General features: G+C 40.4%; 1 protein-coding gene across 1 annotated transcript in view; it reads left to right on the top strand.

Moving 5' to 3' along the window:
• Window positions 1-15131, top strand: part of PCSK6 (proprotein convertase subtilisin/kexin type 6) — a 1406757-nt gene that overhangs the window by 1323912 nt on the left and 67714 nt on the right. The window contains exon 18 of the mRNA XM_069222809.1: window positions 14509-14612. Within this exon, the coding sequence (XP_069078910.1) occupies window positions 14509-14612 (104 nt within the window). The remainder of the gene's footprint in view (window positions 1-14508; window positions 14613-15131) is intronic.

Raw genomic sequence — 15131 nt, 5'->3', positions numbered from 1 at the left:
GCAAGGAAGTATTTGGCCATCGTCAAGGAAATCACCAACCCAACAACCGCCACCCAGACTATGACTCCTACACAAGAACTCTACAGCAACCTCTTTGATGTCTTCCACAAAACAATCACCAAGATCTACAGCAACTTCGAATCCCAGTCACCACCATCGACTTTCCCAGCCTGCTAACCTCATCACCCAACGACTACCAACTGACAGCATGGAATCCTCTATCTCTTGAGAACACTGCAGCGATAGTGAAGATAATCCACTCAGGGGCTCCCACTGACCCATGCGCCTACCATATCTACAACCTGGAAAGTGTAATGATCAGCACTGCACTCACTTTTATCAACAACACCTCCCTCAAAACAGTCACCTTCACAGACAACTGGAAATATGCTGAAATCAACTCCCTCTTCAAAACACCTTTAGCCGACCCGGAAGTACTCAGCAATTATGGCCCATCTCATTGCCCCCTTTCCAGCCAAAGTCATCGAGAAGACCATCTACAGACAACTCTCAGACCACCTAGAAAACCACAAACTCCTGGACAACTGATAATCAGGATTCTGAAGTAACCACAGCAATATCTCATCTCTGCCACAGACGACATATGCCCTCATCCTCCTCGACCTCACCATCGCTTTCATCACTGTCTCCCCCATACACTCATCACCAGACTGTCAGAGTCACCAGATCCTCGGGGTCTGCGCACGTTCCCAACACGTCCACCACTGAACAGCTCCAAGACTCTGATAGATAAGTCACAGAGGCTAAGAGAGTTCAAGAGGGGAAGAGGGGATTAGGAAGGGAAACAGCTGGGAAGGAGACCTGTAGTAAGAAAAAGGTTAGAACACACAATTAGAAAATTATATCTCCTGAAATCAATACTAGACTATGATTCTAAACATAATAATTCTGAAAACATGAACAATCTAAGAATTAAGTTTCAAATGACTACGTTTCAAGATGGCCGGATACCTGTAAGGGAATCAAGATGGATTAAATGAAAACTTTCTTATTCGAGTACTTTCCTTTACATGAGAATCAGAAAAACATTCTGACTAAATTTTAAACCAGTCATATAAATCCTTTTTTGAGAATGCATACTAGGACCATACAATATTGCATCTAGAAACTCTGATCTTCTGTGTACTCTGAAAATGTTTCAACACAAATTGCGCATATTGTAGATATATATATATATAGTAAACACCATAAAAGGATTGTGCACCATGAACAACACAATATGGATTCAGGAAAAACAAATCACATAACTTGTCAACTCGAATATTACATGATAAATATCTTAGAATGGTGGCATACAATAAACAACATGAATTAAACTCGAGGAGAGAATCGTGCGTCTTGCCGATTCGAGTGTCACAATGTAAAAAGCCAAGGAATGGTAGTACGCAATGAATATCAAAGTCAAATCATCATTAAACGAATCGCGCGTCTTGCCGATTCGTAAACCACAATGTAAATGCCAAGAAATAACAGCTCACAATGAATAACAAGATCAAAGTACAATGAAACGAATCGCGCGTCTTTTGCCGATTCTTAAGCCACCATGTAAATGTCAAGAAATGGTAGCGCGCAATGAACAACAAGATTAAAGCACCATGAAACTAATTGTGCGTCTTGCCGATTCTTAAGCCACCATGCAAATGTCAAGAAATGGTAGCGCGCAATGAACAACAAGGTTAAAGCACCATGGAACGAATCACGCGTCTTGCAGATTCGCAAGCCACCATATAAATGTCAAGGAATGGTAGCGCGCAATGAATAACAAGATTAAACCAGCATGAAACGAATCGCGCTTCTTGCCGATTCGTAAGCCACCATACAAATGTCAAGAAATGGTAGCGCGCAAAGTAGTCTGTTAATCATTAAAGAATTAAGCCAAGAATATGAAAGTTCTCGATAACGTCGTCGGGAGGCCAGCCCAACCACCGTCTTACCGCCCAGAACATGGATCACCAATGAAGAATGAAGGGCAGAGGCCTGGAAGATCAAATAGGCCACCAGGACAGGAGCTCAGGAAGTAGCTGCTGCTCTGCACCGGGACCTCTGAATAGTGAGCACTTGGAGCTGGGCTGGCTCCCTTTTATAGAGTCTTGGCCCACCCCACAACCACACCCAGGCATGCTGCAGGGAAAGTCTCTGGAAGGCCCTGGAAAAGGACCACACCCTAACACACTCTGAAAGCCTGCAGCAATACAATGCAAATGAACAGTATTTGTAAACACATTAAAAATAAGTCTTCAGGATTAAACTCTGCAATGCAAAAGGTTAAACAACAACATATCAGCACAATGCATAAATTACGTTGTTTTGAGATTGCTGGGATTTTGCATTCTTGTCGCCAATAGAGCGCACACTGCCCTGCTGTTGACACAGATTACACACAGCAGGAATATACTGACCAGCACTCAAATGGATAGCTTTCTTCGTCTCAGGAACCTCATCTGTGGAGTCCCACAGGGACTCAGCGCCACACTGTTCAACATATGCATGGCTCCTCTGGCAAACCTTATCAGATCCCATGGAATTAATATAATCTCCTATGCTGATGACACCCAGCTCATCTTCTCTCTCTCAGATCACATTATCACCACCAAGACAAACTTCAAACAGTGCATAACCAGCATGGCTAATTGGATGAAAGAAAACTGCCTCAAGCTCAGCACCGACAAAACTGAAGTGCTGATCTTCGGGAATAATAGCTCACATTGAGACTATATCTGGTGGTTTGCAGATCTTGGACCTACACCCAGCCAAACTGACCACGCTAGAAACCTAGGCCTCATCCTGAACACCAACATTACTATGAAGTCCCAAGTCAATGTCGTCACCCCTTCATGCTTCCACCATCTCAGCATGTTATGTGAAATTTTCAAGTGGCTCCCAGTGGACACCAGACGTGCCACCCGCAAGCCCTAATCACAAGCACATTGGACTACGGCAATACCCTCTACACCGGCATCCCAACCCATCTCCTTCACAGACTTCAAACCATCCAAAACGCCACCGCTAGACTCATTCTCGACCTCCTGTACCAAGTTCACACCACATCACTCCTCAGAGAGCTCCACTGGCTCCCCATCGAGAAGTGGTACCACTTCAAACTTCTCATTCACACCTTGAAGTCACTATACAACACTGGACCTACATACCTCAAGCACCAGCTTCCCTTCTACCAACCCACCAAACAACTTGGTTCAGCAACAATCTCACTCACAATCTGCATCCACAGAAACAGAACGTCGATAATTTTCCTTCCAAGCCGCCAAATCCTTAAATGACCTCTCCCTAGACATCAGGACCTCCTCCTCACTATTTGAATTCAGCAAGAAGCTGAAGAGCTGGCTATTCAACTAGACTTATTGTGGGGCCATTAAGACTGCCTGTATTCAGGCCCAGCCTCCCCACATACCTACACTCACCTACTCATCTCCTGGATACCCTCACGGATGACAGGCAGCACTCTCCAAATACACCTTACATTCCATTCCATTACAGCTCTGGAGGTGTGATATGTGGCAGAACTGGTTTTCCCTCCTACTGTGACTGAGGGTCCTGAGAATGAACAGGAGAAGTCCGACCTGGTATCTTCAAGTCAAAAAAGGTAGGGTATAAGCTGTCCTTATTTTCTGCCTGCTGTTCCTCTCCAATCCCAGACAGGTAAGTACTACTATGTGGTCAGTACTTTGGCCTTTCCTGGGCCCAGAGGCAAGTCATTGTCCTCTGAGACAGAGTCGATAACTGTGCCAGCCAAATATTGTTGTGGCATAGACAACCTAAAGTACATTTTTACAAGGTTACTTTTCTGCTTCGGTTATCAAAAATCTGATTTCACCATAAAGCCATGTTTTAAAAGCTAAGTAGGAAATAACTTTGAAGTGTTTTTCTAGCCCTTTCCTAAGCAGAGGTGGGTTGTAAAGATTTTAATCCCATCTAGGCCTATTAGGAAAAAGGTCATGCCAGGCCAAGCATACAAAGTGAAATAGCCATTGGGTCTTATTTCACAGTGATGGCACTCTAACCAAAACCCCATCTCACCCACTTCAAACCAACAGAATCATTCACTCCACTCGTGAGATACCCTTTAGGAAGAACTAAAGCAAGATAATTTTAATACACCCAATTAAAATAAGTAGTCTTACCACACCAATATTAACTCCCTCTCAGAATTGGTTCTTCCCTTTTCAGAAAATCACCGGTAACAACATAACCTCTTTCACACTCACCCTCACCCACATATTTAACTAGCCTAACTCCTCTATGTTCATGATGCACCACACACAATTCACCATTTCTTTCATTCTCCAATCTCAGTCTTGGATGCAAATTAGACAATCTAAATTTGTCTTCAGCCTTAATCTGCTCTCTTATTATCGTCTTATCTTTTCAAGCTCACATTCTTCATTCTCTACACATACTCCTGGTTAGTTTTTATCAGTTTTCTGCTTATTTTGTGCAAATGTATTAAAAATTTAGAATATTTTAACCCATAGTTGACGTCTTCGGAATGAGATGTTGAAATATGCTAAATAAGGAGATAGACATTCATGTTTGTTTAAAATACTAACAAACACATTGCAGGAAAGGCCAGATGACATCAGACATTTGCAAAAGAAGGATGAAAAGTACACATAAAAGTACACATAAAACAATCCTCGATTCCCATAATACCCTCATATTCACTCAAAATGTTAGTATAGATATTATAATGAAATCCCCTAACTTTGGCCTATTTGCACGATGTACCATAGTTAATTTAACTTGTGGCATACCATGACCCACTGGAGAAAGCAGGCACAGCAAAAAGACAATGAAGAATAGCAGTGTCATTATCAAAATGATGATATCAAGAAAGTTGCCGCATTTGCTATATGGCATTTTTCATTAGTTTAAAAACAAAAAGGAATGTGGAAGTCCAAAAATTGTTTAAAAAAAAATTAACACAATAATAAAACTTTTTTCTTTTCTTTGAAAGCAATAATCAACAATCAAAATGAACTTCTAAGTTTTCCAGTTGTCTAGTTCAGTTCATTTTTCTTCCTTGTCTAGATATTTATGTGAAATTGTACTCTGTGACAGTCTCTTATGGACACTGAAGGTGGTACTTCTTCTTCTGGTTCACTTTTAAAGATGTACTGGGATCAGTTTTTTAGGCTGTAGGTCTCAGAACCTGACTCTTCTTTTTCTCCACCCTAGAAACGCATGCTAGTTACACCCATTCAGGTGAAGCATACTTTCTATTTGGGATGCTTTTTCTCGCTTGTCTTTTAGCAGCTGGTGATTCACTTTCACTGTTCTCTGAGTCGATTCAACCACCTCAAGTTCTTCATTGATTGACTTGTATTTTCTTCTGCCAGTGCTCTCTTTTACAGTTTCTCTTTAGTGTCTTTGCGGTTTTGACTCTTGCACCTTCACTTGCTACTACTGCTAAATCTTCTCCACTCACTGATGGGCTCAAACTTTGGTTGGCATCAGCAATGTGATTAATTGTAGACTGTTTTCTTCCTCTGGGGGTTCTTGTGATTCCACTTTTTTACTGCAGCTTTTCAGTGGTCATATCAGAAATGACTCCTACTTGCTGCCACTCATGACTTTGAAGCAGCTCTTTACTCTGATCTTGCACCTGAAACTGTCCACTGCAGCTGTTACCTTCACCGGGCTCCTCAAACAAAATCAGCAGAAACTTCTACAACATCATGCCTTCACTAATTTCAACAGTTTATTTTTCAAATTTCCACCCCTAGTGATCCATGCTGTTATCTTGAGCTTGACTCTGAATGAGTGGTTGTTGTCACAACTTTTCCACGATGCCTTCACTCTGTGTGTGTGTGTGTGAGGAGCATTGATCCACTGTGGAACTCCAGCACACTTCACAGCCGTGTTAGTCAAAGGTATGACTTAAAATGGGCCACACCCGCAGTCTTCTAATCACTTCTTGCAGGCATGCTTCTTGATGACCACCCAATACCCAGGATTCGGTGGGTGACATTGGATTTATTTAGTTGGTCCTGTTGCCAAAGTCACCTGATGATAAACACATTTCAAATATTAGCCAGATTTTTGCAGCCATCTAGAACAATGTAAACAATTATTGAAACAAGCCCAGCTATAGGAGTGTGAGCCAATCTCTCCGCTTTGCCCAGGGGGCCAGAGACCATTCATTTGTCTGGGGTACTTCTAATACTCATTAGGACAAGAAGAAGGGTATAAGGCCAGTTCAGCGTTGTAGGTTCCTATACTGTGGCCATCTTGTTTTTGTTGTCCCATAAATCCTCTCAAATATTCCACAATACAATAACCACAATGCAACCTTTGATCATTTTGTAGAGCTGTACAAATCAATTGCAAAATCTAATGTTTTAAATGGGAGCCATGATCTGTTTCAGAAGTTGCAGTCCAAAACTAGGAATGAATTCCCTTAACAAGAGTTTCTCAAGATGATCTCATGGTGGGATATGCCTCAAACCATTTAGAGAATAAGCAGACAGTCATGAGAATGTATTAAAGGCTGATGTAAACTTGCAGTTCAATAAAATCTGCTTGAAATCTTGTAAATGGGCCCTCTGATTTGCCAATATGAATAATTTGGACACTAGTCCTCTTGCCTTGAGTATGTCTCTGACATATCAAACAACGGTGACACAAATCTTCTGCAACACTTCTTTAAGTAGAATTTCATCAATATTTCCTAAAGGTAAAGGTCATGGCATCTTTTCCTGCATGTGACTGATTATGAACATACCTAGCCATGCAATTCAACATCATGTCAACCAGTACATATTTGTAATCAGGAATGATGTAAACATCATGATAATTCCTGTTGTAACCCAACATTTCCCACTTTATTTTCTGATCCTCTGGAACTACCTCCTGGAGGTCCCTCAATTCACTTAAAGAAGTGTGAATCAAATTCAATAAAAGACAACTCACATTGTGTGTGTTTGCCAGAGAATTTTCATTTGATTCCTTTTGTTCTGCTCCTTGAATCACAGTTTCATTCCCAAGTGCACAGTACCTTACCATCTGGTCTGCATATTTATTTCCAAGTGTGACATTATATTTTCCAGCCATTTGATGAGCTCACTTGACTACAGCAATTTTGTTTCCCTGCTGTATTGCTTTCAATAAATCAAGTATATAGAAACTGTTTCTGAAGGGAGTTCCAGAGGTTGTCCTAAAACCGCTCTGAGGGACCACAGTTGTCCAAAGTCATGGACTATTCTAAAACCATTTTTGGCTATCTGTATAAACTGTCACATTCACGTTTTCTGATGAGCAACAAGGTCTTATCAAGGCAACCAACTCTGCCACTTTTGCTGCAGTTAAATTCGGCAGGTCTGATGCATAGGAGTTTCAGAAATGGAACATACTACATAAGCAGCCTTCAATGCTAGACAATGGTCTTTTATACAAGATCCATCAACAAACAAAATCAAAACAACCATTTCAAGGGGAATTTCATTACTGTCTAATCTGGTTTGGTACATAACTCTGTGATAGTGGTGCAGTCATGTTGGCCTCGTTTTCATCATCACTTCTGTTTTTGTCTTCATTATTGTCTGGAACAGGAAGCAGGATTCAGGAAAGTCTGTCTTTGAATTGAATATCCTCTGTTGCCAGTATAATTTGATCATACCTGGTCAGACAACTGTTTGTGGTGAGACCAAGTAGGGATCAGCAAAATGTCAACAGAATGTGAAACAAACACAATTAATGTATGTTCCATCATGATTCCCTCACTTTGCTCAATTGCGGTGGAAGTAGCTGCAGCATCTTCCAAACAACTAGGAAGATTTACAGCTACCGCACCCAAAACAGCTGAAAGGTAGGTTAAAGGTCTCATGGTCCCACCATTTTTTGGATCAAAATTGACAATGAGCACCTGCTTCTTTTGTGACAAAAGAGGTAAAATTGTGTGCTATAGTCAAGCATTCCGATAGTGGGTGCTTCACATAATTTCTCCCTTCCTGGAAGGCCTCTAAACATTTGTAATCAGTTGGTATCATGTCTTTAATATCACTGTGGGTCAGCTTCACTAAAGACTTTCCAACTAATGAAAAGTTTGGGATCCACTGATGACATTAGCCAACACTTCCCAAGAATATTCTCACCTCCTTAAGGTTGGAAGGGGAACTAATTGAGATTTTCCTTGCTCTTTTTTCAGTGTCATGGCCAGGATAAATCACTTCCTTTTTCACAGCACTGCATTTTTATGGGGGTAAACCTTGTGACCATTGTCATCTAAATGATTCAAAAGTGCAATTGTATCCAATTTGCAATCTTCTTTTGTCTTTGATGCCACTAATAAGTCATCTATATACAGGGCAAATGCAAATTGTCCAAATTTTAATTTGGAATAACTGAAAATTGAAAGACTTTCAGTATACCTCTGTGGGATTTGACACCAGGCAAGAACTTTATTTTGAAACTGGAACACAAATACTGGTTGTCTTCATGCAGGTTAATGGAGAAGAATGTTTGACGTAAGTCAGTGATTGCATACCATTCTGCATTTTTGGAATCTGGAACAGAATTACCACAGGATTCAGTACCACTGGACAAAATGCAATCACTATTTCAGTTATATTTTGTAAATCCTGCACAGTTCTCCATTTACAACTTGTGTTTTTTTAATTCCCACCACAGGAGATTTGTGAAGCACTACTTAGCACTTCCTGAAGAGTTCTCAGTTCAATCAAGTTTTTCAATGTAGGCTTCATTCTTTCTTGAAAGTTGGTACTGTTTTGTTTTTGCGATAATTGTATTTGGTTTCACATCTATCCTGACTAGCCTTGCACTTTCAATTAAGTCTACTTCTTTGCCACAGAAATCCCATTCCTCTTCTTTGAACAAAGGCAAATCATCTTTGGTTGAAGCTGGAAACATGTGACTACAGTTCATCTTGCAAAGCAGTCTCTGCCCAACAAATTGAAAGAATCAAATCACAGAATATGAACTGATGATTATTCTCAATTGATCCTATTTTAAGAAGAATATGTGCCGTAACCCAATTAATAATCTGTGTGTTGCTGATGCCTACAGGTTGAACTTCTCTTCCCAAGAGGGGTAGGTTTGGAACCTCCACAGAGCAAACTGTAGAGTGGGTCGCTCCAGTATCTATCAAGAAAGAAAAGGGGTGGCCATCAACTTCACCAGATTCTCTGGTTTACCCTGAACGACTGCTCCAAGTAAGCAGTCCTCTTCCCCCCTCAGGCACCCTCATCTGGAATTATTGCCTGAAGAAAACAGAAAAAAATAATTACTCAGACTCAATCGATTCTGTTGGTGCCCTGGGTTACAAGGCATCTATTTTTCATATTTTGCTGCAACACTGAAACTATGGGCATATTCATGAAAAACGGAGCTTGATTTTGCATGTTCTGCACAAGAGCTGGTTGAGCTGGGGCTAATGCCTGTGTCTGCACTTGATTCACATTCTGACGCATTTGGAGGACAAAATCATTCTGGAGTCTATCTGGATTTTGTTGACATTCCAGTGTCTGATTTTACCACAAAAATGACAAGCAATGCACTTGTATAGTATTGTAATATTTGTATTAATTGCGGAAGTATTCACAACCCATCTTTCATGACCTTGCCTCTGACGCATCTCATTTTTCATCTTCTCACCTTGCATGGAAGATGTCACATTCATTCCAGCATTGTCAGATAACAAAAAACTCAAATTCAAATGCATCAACTTATTTCAGCCATTTATCGGAACCTGCTTTGTTTGAGCAACCATCAGGTTCTTCGTGATCTTTTTCTGCTTTGCATCAAAACACTGCACTTGGCATACTTTATAATTTCATCTATACACCTTACTTACCAGCACATCACACTTTGTTGAATATGAGAACTGAGTACAGGACTCAAACTTAAAACAAATGCAGTCATGAAATCACTTGTACCATCTTTTTTGGGCTCTTCTACTCTGCTGTGTTTATAAAACATCTGTCTCTCATAATAGACATGTACTGACACTTTTGACTCTTGTGTAGACCTTAGAATCTATGACCAATTAATTTGTTTTTCCGGCACCTTCTTTTTCAAACGTTCAATCAATTATTTGTATTTATCAGCAACCACTTTAGAAGGAGCACTATTGGGTGGAATACAAACCGGTTCCTCAGTTAGCTGGGCAACAGCAACCTTGCTCTTAATCCACAGATCACTGGAACAGCATCTCAAAGAGTGCATTTAAATTAGTCAAAAATACTTTTTCTAAATTTTTGTCAAGCTATGAACTTCTTTGTACTATTTCTCTGGATCCTCTCAGAATTTTCGTAAAATTAGTCATTAAAACATAAAGATTATCTCTCATGCAAGGCATATGCACATAGGTCATTCTGTGCACTCAAAGTTCTGAAACATTAGTTCACCCCTTCACTGCCTTTCCTGCCTCTGAGGCTTTCTTTTTATTTGTAATCCCATTCTTCCACATTTTTATGTATTTCTTCAGATTCCTACAGTGTCTTGTCTTTTTGGTCAGATCCTTATTGTGTGCTCTTAGAATTATTAAACCTAATTCTTTTAGTTCATCATTTGTGAGAACCATTTTGTAATTTCTTCTCGCATTTTTAATTTTACTAATGACAACCTCACATATCAGCCAGTTCCTCAAGTTTATTATGTGCCTTGTTTGCATTTTTTGCTGCTTCTTTGATCATTTATCTCATTTCATCCACATTGTATGACAATAATCTTTTCATGTCAATTGCACCTTGTAAAATTTCTCACAATTAAATTTTAAAAGCAAACTTAAATATGTCTTTCTTTAGTAGATTCTTCAATGACAGTAATAGTAACAGGCATATCAATTGGATCTAGAGAAACAACTGTAATTTTTCTGCTAGTTTTCGGCAAAGCCACCATTGCAATCTCATATGCGGCATATGCTGATGCACTCCGAACTGTAAGCGCAGTTCGTCCCTGTGCTTGTACACTAGCACCATCTCTCTTAGTACCTGTTTCAGGTATAACTGAACCCTGCCCCTGTATCTGTATCCCATATGTATATGGATGAGGTCTGAAATGTAAAAGATAATTTACAAAATTACGCTTCTCATCTGAATCTTGTTCCTCGTTTTGTTTTTCTGTCTCACCTTAGTCAATTTTCCTTTTGTTTGTCATTTCTCTGACTGTTGCAGGGCAAAAAATTCTTACTCCCTCCATTATATTCTGCTTCCAACTTTTTTCTTGTTGATCCCACATGCCTTTCAACCATTGTTTAAACAAACCTTTCACTCGCCTCTTCTTTTTCTTTCTCTGTAGCCATTCAATCCATTTGTTGAAGACCTTAAATTCTGTAGGCTGTGAAAGCAGCTTTCTATCATTCATGGTCTTTCTCAAGAAATCTAGGTTTCTAGTGTTAAAAGTACTCTACAAGGGAAACTACAAGTTACTTTCAGAAGAGGTATATTCATGCCATTTAGAAATCCAGGTATATGTATAAAACCAATTGCCAGTATCTCAGATGCAGGCATTCCCTCAGCAGGTAATTCCCGACTCTCTGTATCAGATACACTACGGACTGTAAGGGTTTTCAACACAGAAACCATTATTTTCACTCAAAGGAGTAAAAAAACAGCACAGAACAAGCTAATGAACAACAATCAGTCCTAGCGCAGCTATGCAAAAGTTCAGCGGATCATAGCGTGGCTGTGTCAGCAACCAACCAATTCCAGCAAAACTCCTGAGCTGACTAACCAATCATAGTGTTACTTCTGCGTGAACGAGGAAACAATTGCACAGCCTTTCTCAATAAGCACACACTAAATAAATTAAAATCAATCTTGTCTGCTCAACCTAAATAGAGGAAAATCAGCAAGTTAGAATAAGACAAGTATAAAAAAAAATAGGAACAAGGCTAGCTCCTTCACTGCTCTTGACATACTCACACCAAACAAAGACCCGTCCAGTTGCAATCCACCTCTGAGTATTTCACTCCAAGGCACTTAGGAGGAAAAGTTACCAACATAGATTAGACATGCAAAATCCTAAAAAGAAAAACTCCGAAATACAAGAAACCCCCTCTGTATACATGCAGTGTTTCACAAAACAGACTAAATTTGAGCAAACAAGAGGACCACAGTATCACAAGATCTGGGATCTTGACGAGCCTAATAATCAAACCAATCATTAATAAAAATCAAAACCCTTTCAATGCATATCACAATTAAGGGCTAGTACATCAAAACCATAGTGATCAAACCACAAGTTGAACCCAGAATCAGCATCTCAATAATACACAGGAAGCACTCACAATTGCCAGAATCATTCTGCCTTGTTCATACTTACAATCCAAATTATTCAGGAAAAGCACTGCAACTCAGATTCTCAGCAAAATCCACCAGGAAGATCCACACTGGAAAATCTGCTAGCACTAAGGACTGGGCAAAAAGGGAATTTCTAAAGCAGAAATGAGGTGTTCTGTAATGTGCAACCATCCTCTTCTTCCACACTTTGGGTGTGTAGGAATCCCAAATGTTTAGCACCCCCCAAACTTTACCTCAATTACAATACCTTTAATTCACTCAGTTTCATGGGGTGATGTGTTCCTACATTTAGGCACCTCCCAAAACCTCCAAATATCAGAAATACAGTCAATTAAAGAAATGACTCACTCAATAACTGAGTTCTAGATCATCGGAATAGTTAAAGGCCTTTATTACAAAATTCTGGGTGATACAGATTCAGTGCCATAAGGGGTCTGGGTAAATAGGGCAATACAGAGAAAGTCCCAAGTGGGCAGCAGAATTAGGAAATTATGGACAGTATCACTAGTAGGAGGGAAAGTCTTCTGGCTCACCCCCAAAATCATGGGATTTTATACATTATTTTTGCATATGAAGTTAACAAAACTACAGAATCACTGTGGTGTCAGCAAATGTATAATTTCCTCAGCAAATCAGAGCACAGTAAAATTAAATGTCATACTGCCTTAACCGCTAATATTATCCCATTACATGAATGATTATTCTGCCACTTCTATGCTAATGTCATTCAGAGATTTTAGAACAAACTCACTATATAAACAATAGTGGGTTTTAATAATGAATAGGCACAGTAGAAAGACCTTGAAGAAATGTTTGCAGTTTGATGACTGTTCTGGGGAAAGTTCAACAAGGGCAGCATGGGCAATAACAATGGAATTAACCTAATAATAATCTACTTGACTAAGTCCTGCAGAATTGAGAGGCAGTGAGATGTGCAGAGGGGAGGGTGAACACATGATACTTTGGCGGGTGTGAGAATCGAAGAAGCCACAAATTGGTTTGAGGCATCTCATGAGACTAAAACATATGCAAGCCACCAATTTGGCTTGGACCTCAAAGGCCAGGGTGCTATCCATCCAAACTCCAAGGTTTTTGATGCAAGACTTGGGACTGGGGGGCAGCCCAAGGGAAGAGGGCCACCAGTAATTGTCCCAGATGAAAGTATCTTGGTCCTATTAGCATTAAGGCAAAGACAGTTGTTCGTCATCCATTTAGCCACTGCTTTTGGAATTTGAAATGTGTCCCCATCTTGCAATGGATTGTCTGATATAGAAAGTACAAGCTGCGTATAGTCTGCACACAATAACAACGTCAGCCCAACAGATTTCACCACCTGAGCTAAAGGCTGGATATATATGCTTAACAATGTGGGGCTTAATGATGAACCCTGAGGGACACTGTACCACAAAGACAGATCTAGGTGTGATGTCCACTTCCAAATGCTGACTAGGACCCTAACAATGCCAAAAGCCCCACATTGGTGAACTCTGCACCACACAATAACGTCATAATGTAGCATGACATAGAGAAGATGAAGTAATAACCAAAAATGGCTCATCCTTTCGGTGGGTCTTTTCTGAATGTTGACTCTAAACTGTAGAGCCATCCTCAGTTAGGATCTGAAAGTCAGACATTATCTATGACCTTCTCAAATCATCTGAAACACACTTTTCTTGGTGTGCGTTCTTGTCTGTCTTTATGGCTTGGGTGAATTATTTGGTTATTATTGCTTCAGAACAGCAAAGCAAGTGGAAGTGGGTGTCCTGCTGGGTCAGAGTTAGCATTGGTGTTTGGTGTAGGAGCTTCACTTTGAAATCTTCACTCACAACCAACTTTGTTGTATCTTAATCCTTTTCAGGGTAACCCCTGTCTCTCCTTTACAGGTAACCATACTGATACTGTGCCAAAGAAGCTGACTACAATCTGCTTCTGCAACTGGGTCATTGTCAACCTGTAGGTCATGCTGCTGCTTCAGTCCCTGTTTTATCTCCCCAAATCAGCCAAATCTCATTCTGAGTGAGAATTTGCACACAGATGCTCTAGGTTACATTTGGTTGTCTGGATGCTACAAGTAAGGTAGCAGGAGAGTTGTAGCATTGGTAGCATCATGACGGTAACAGTGATAGTAACCATTGGTAGACTCTCAATTCTGCCTTATAACTACTTGTATGAATGTCATGCTCTGATTACTTAATCATTACCGTTTTTACAGTCTTTCAGGGTCCTCATGCCTACCCGAGTGTGGGCAGGGGACTTTCTTCAGTGTGGCATCCATGGGATGTGAAATATGCCACCCTACCTGTCGTACTTGTGTAGGTAAGTGAAGCAAAAGTAGTAACCTTGTGCTATTGACATAGGCATGTCCCTCTTCCAAGACTGCTCTCCAAAAGAAGGTGTTTTGCCCACATAAGGTTGTAAGTGTCTGGAACTGCCTTAAACCAGTCGCCTGACAGTGAGGACCAACTTTGAAATAGGACTTTACATTTGCAGAGCCAGCATTAGCAGGCAGTTGTGCCAGCATGTGGTGCAGATAGCTCTAATTGGATTGTTAAGCTCTGCTTGCCATATATTTATATCTGCATACTGATGCCTTGCGACTGGTGCAATGTCCAGGCATCTTTTGCACTGTAGCAGCCAGAGAAATGGGTGGGCTGGGTTTCCAGCATTCATCTGCCCAGTTCTTCCTATTGTTGCATTTAAAATAGCTTGTTTCTTCACCCACTTCAGCCTTGAGCCATCACCCCCATCATGACCTCAGGTGTCCTCCTTCACTAGGACAGTAAGAATGTGCCCATTACTTATCAATAATGGCATTACTCCTAGTCCTACTCCCTC

The sequence above is a fragment of the Pleurodeles waltl genome, chromosome 3_1 (assembly GCF_031143425.1).
Source record: "Pleurodeles waltl isolate 20211129_DDA chromosome 3_1, aPleWal1.hap1.20221129, whole genome shotgun sequence".
Classification (NCBI taxonomy): domain Eukaryota; kingdom Metazoa; phylum Chordata; class Amphibia; order Caudata; family Salamandridae; genus Pleurodeles; species Pleurodeles waltl.
This window is presented reverse-complemented; position numbering and strand designations above follow the sequence as displayed.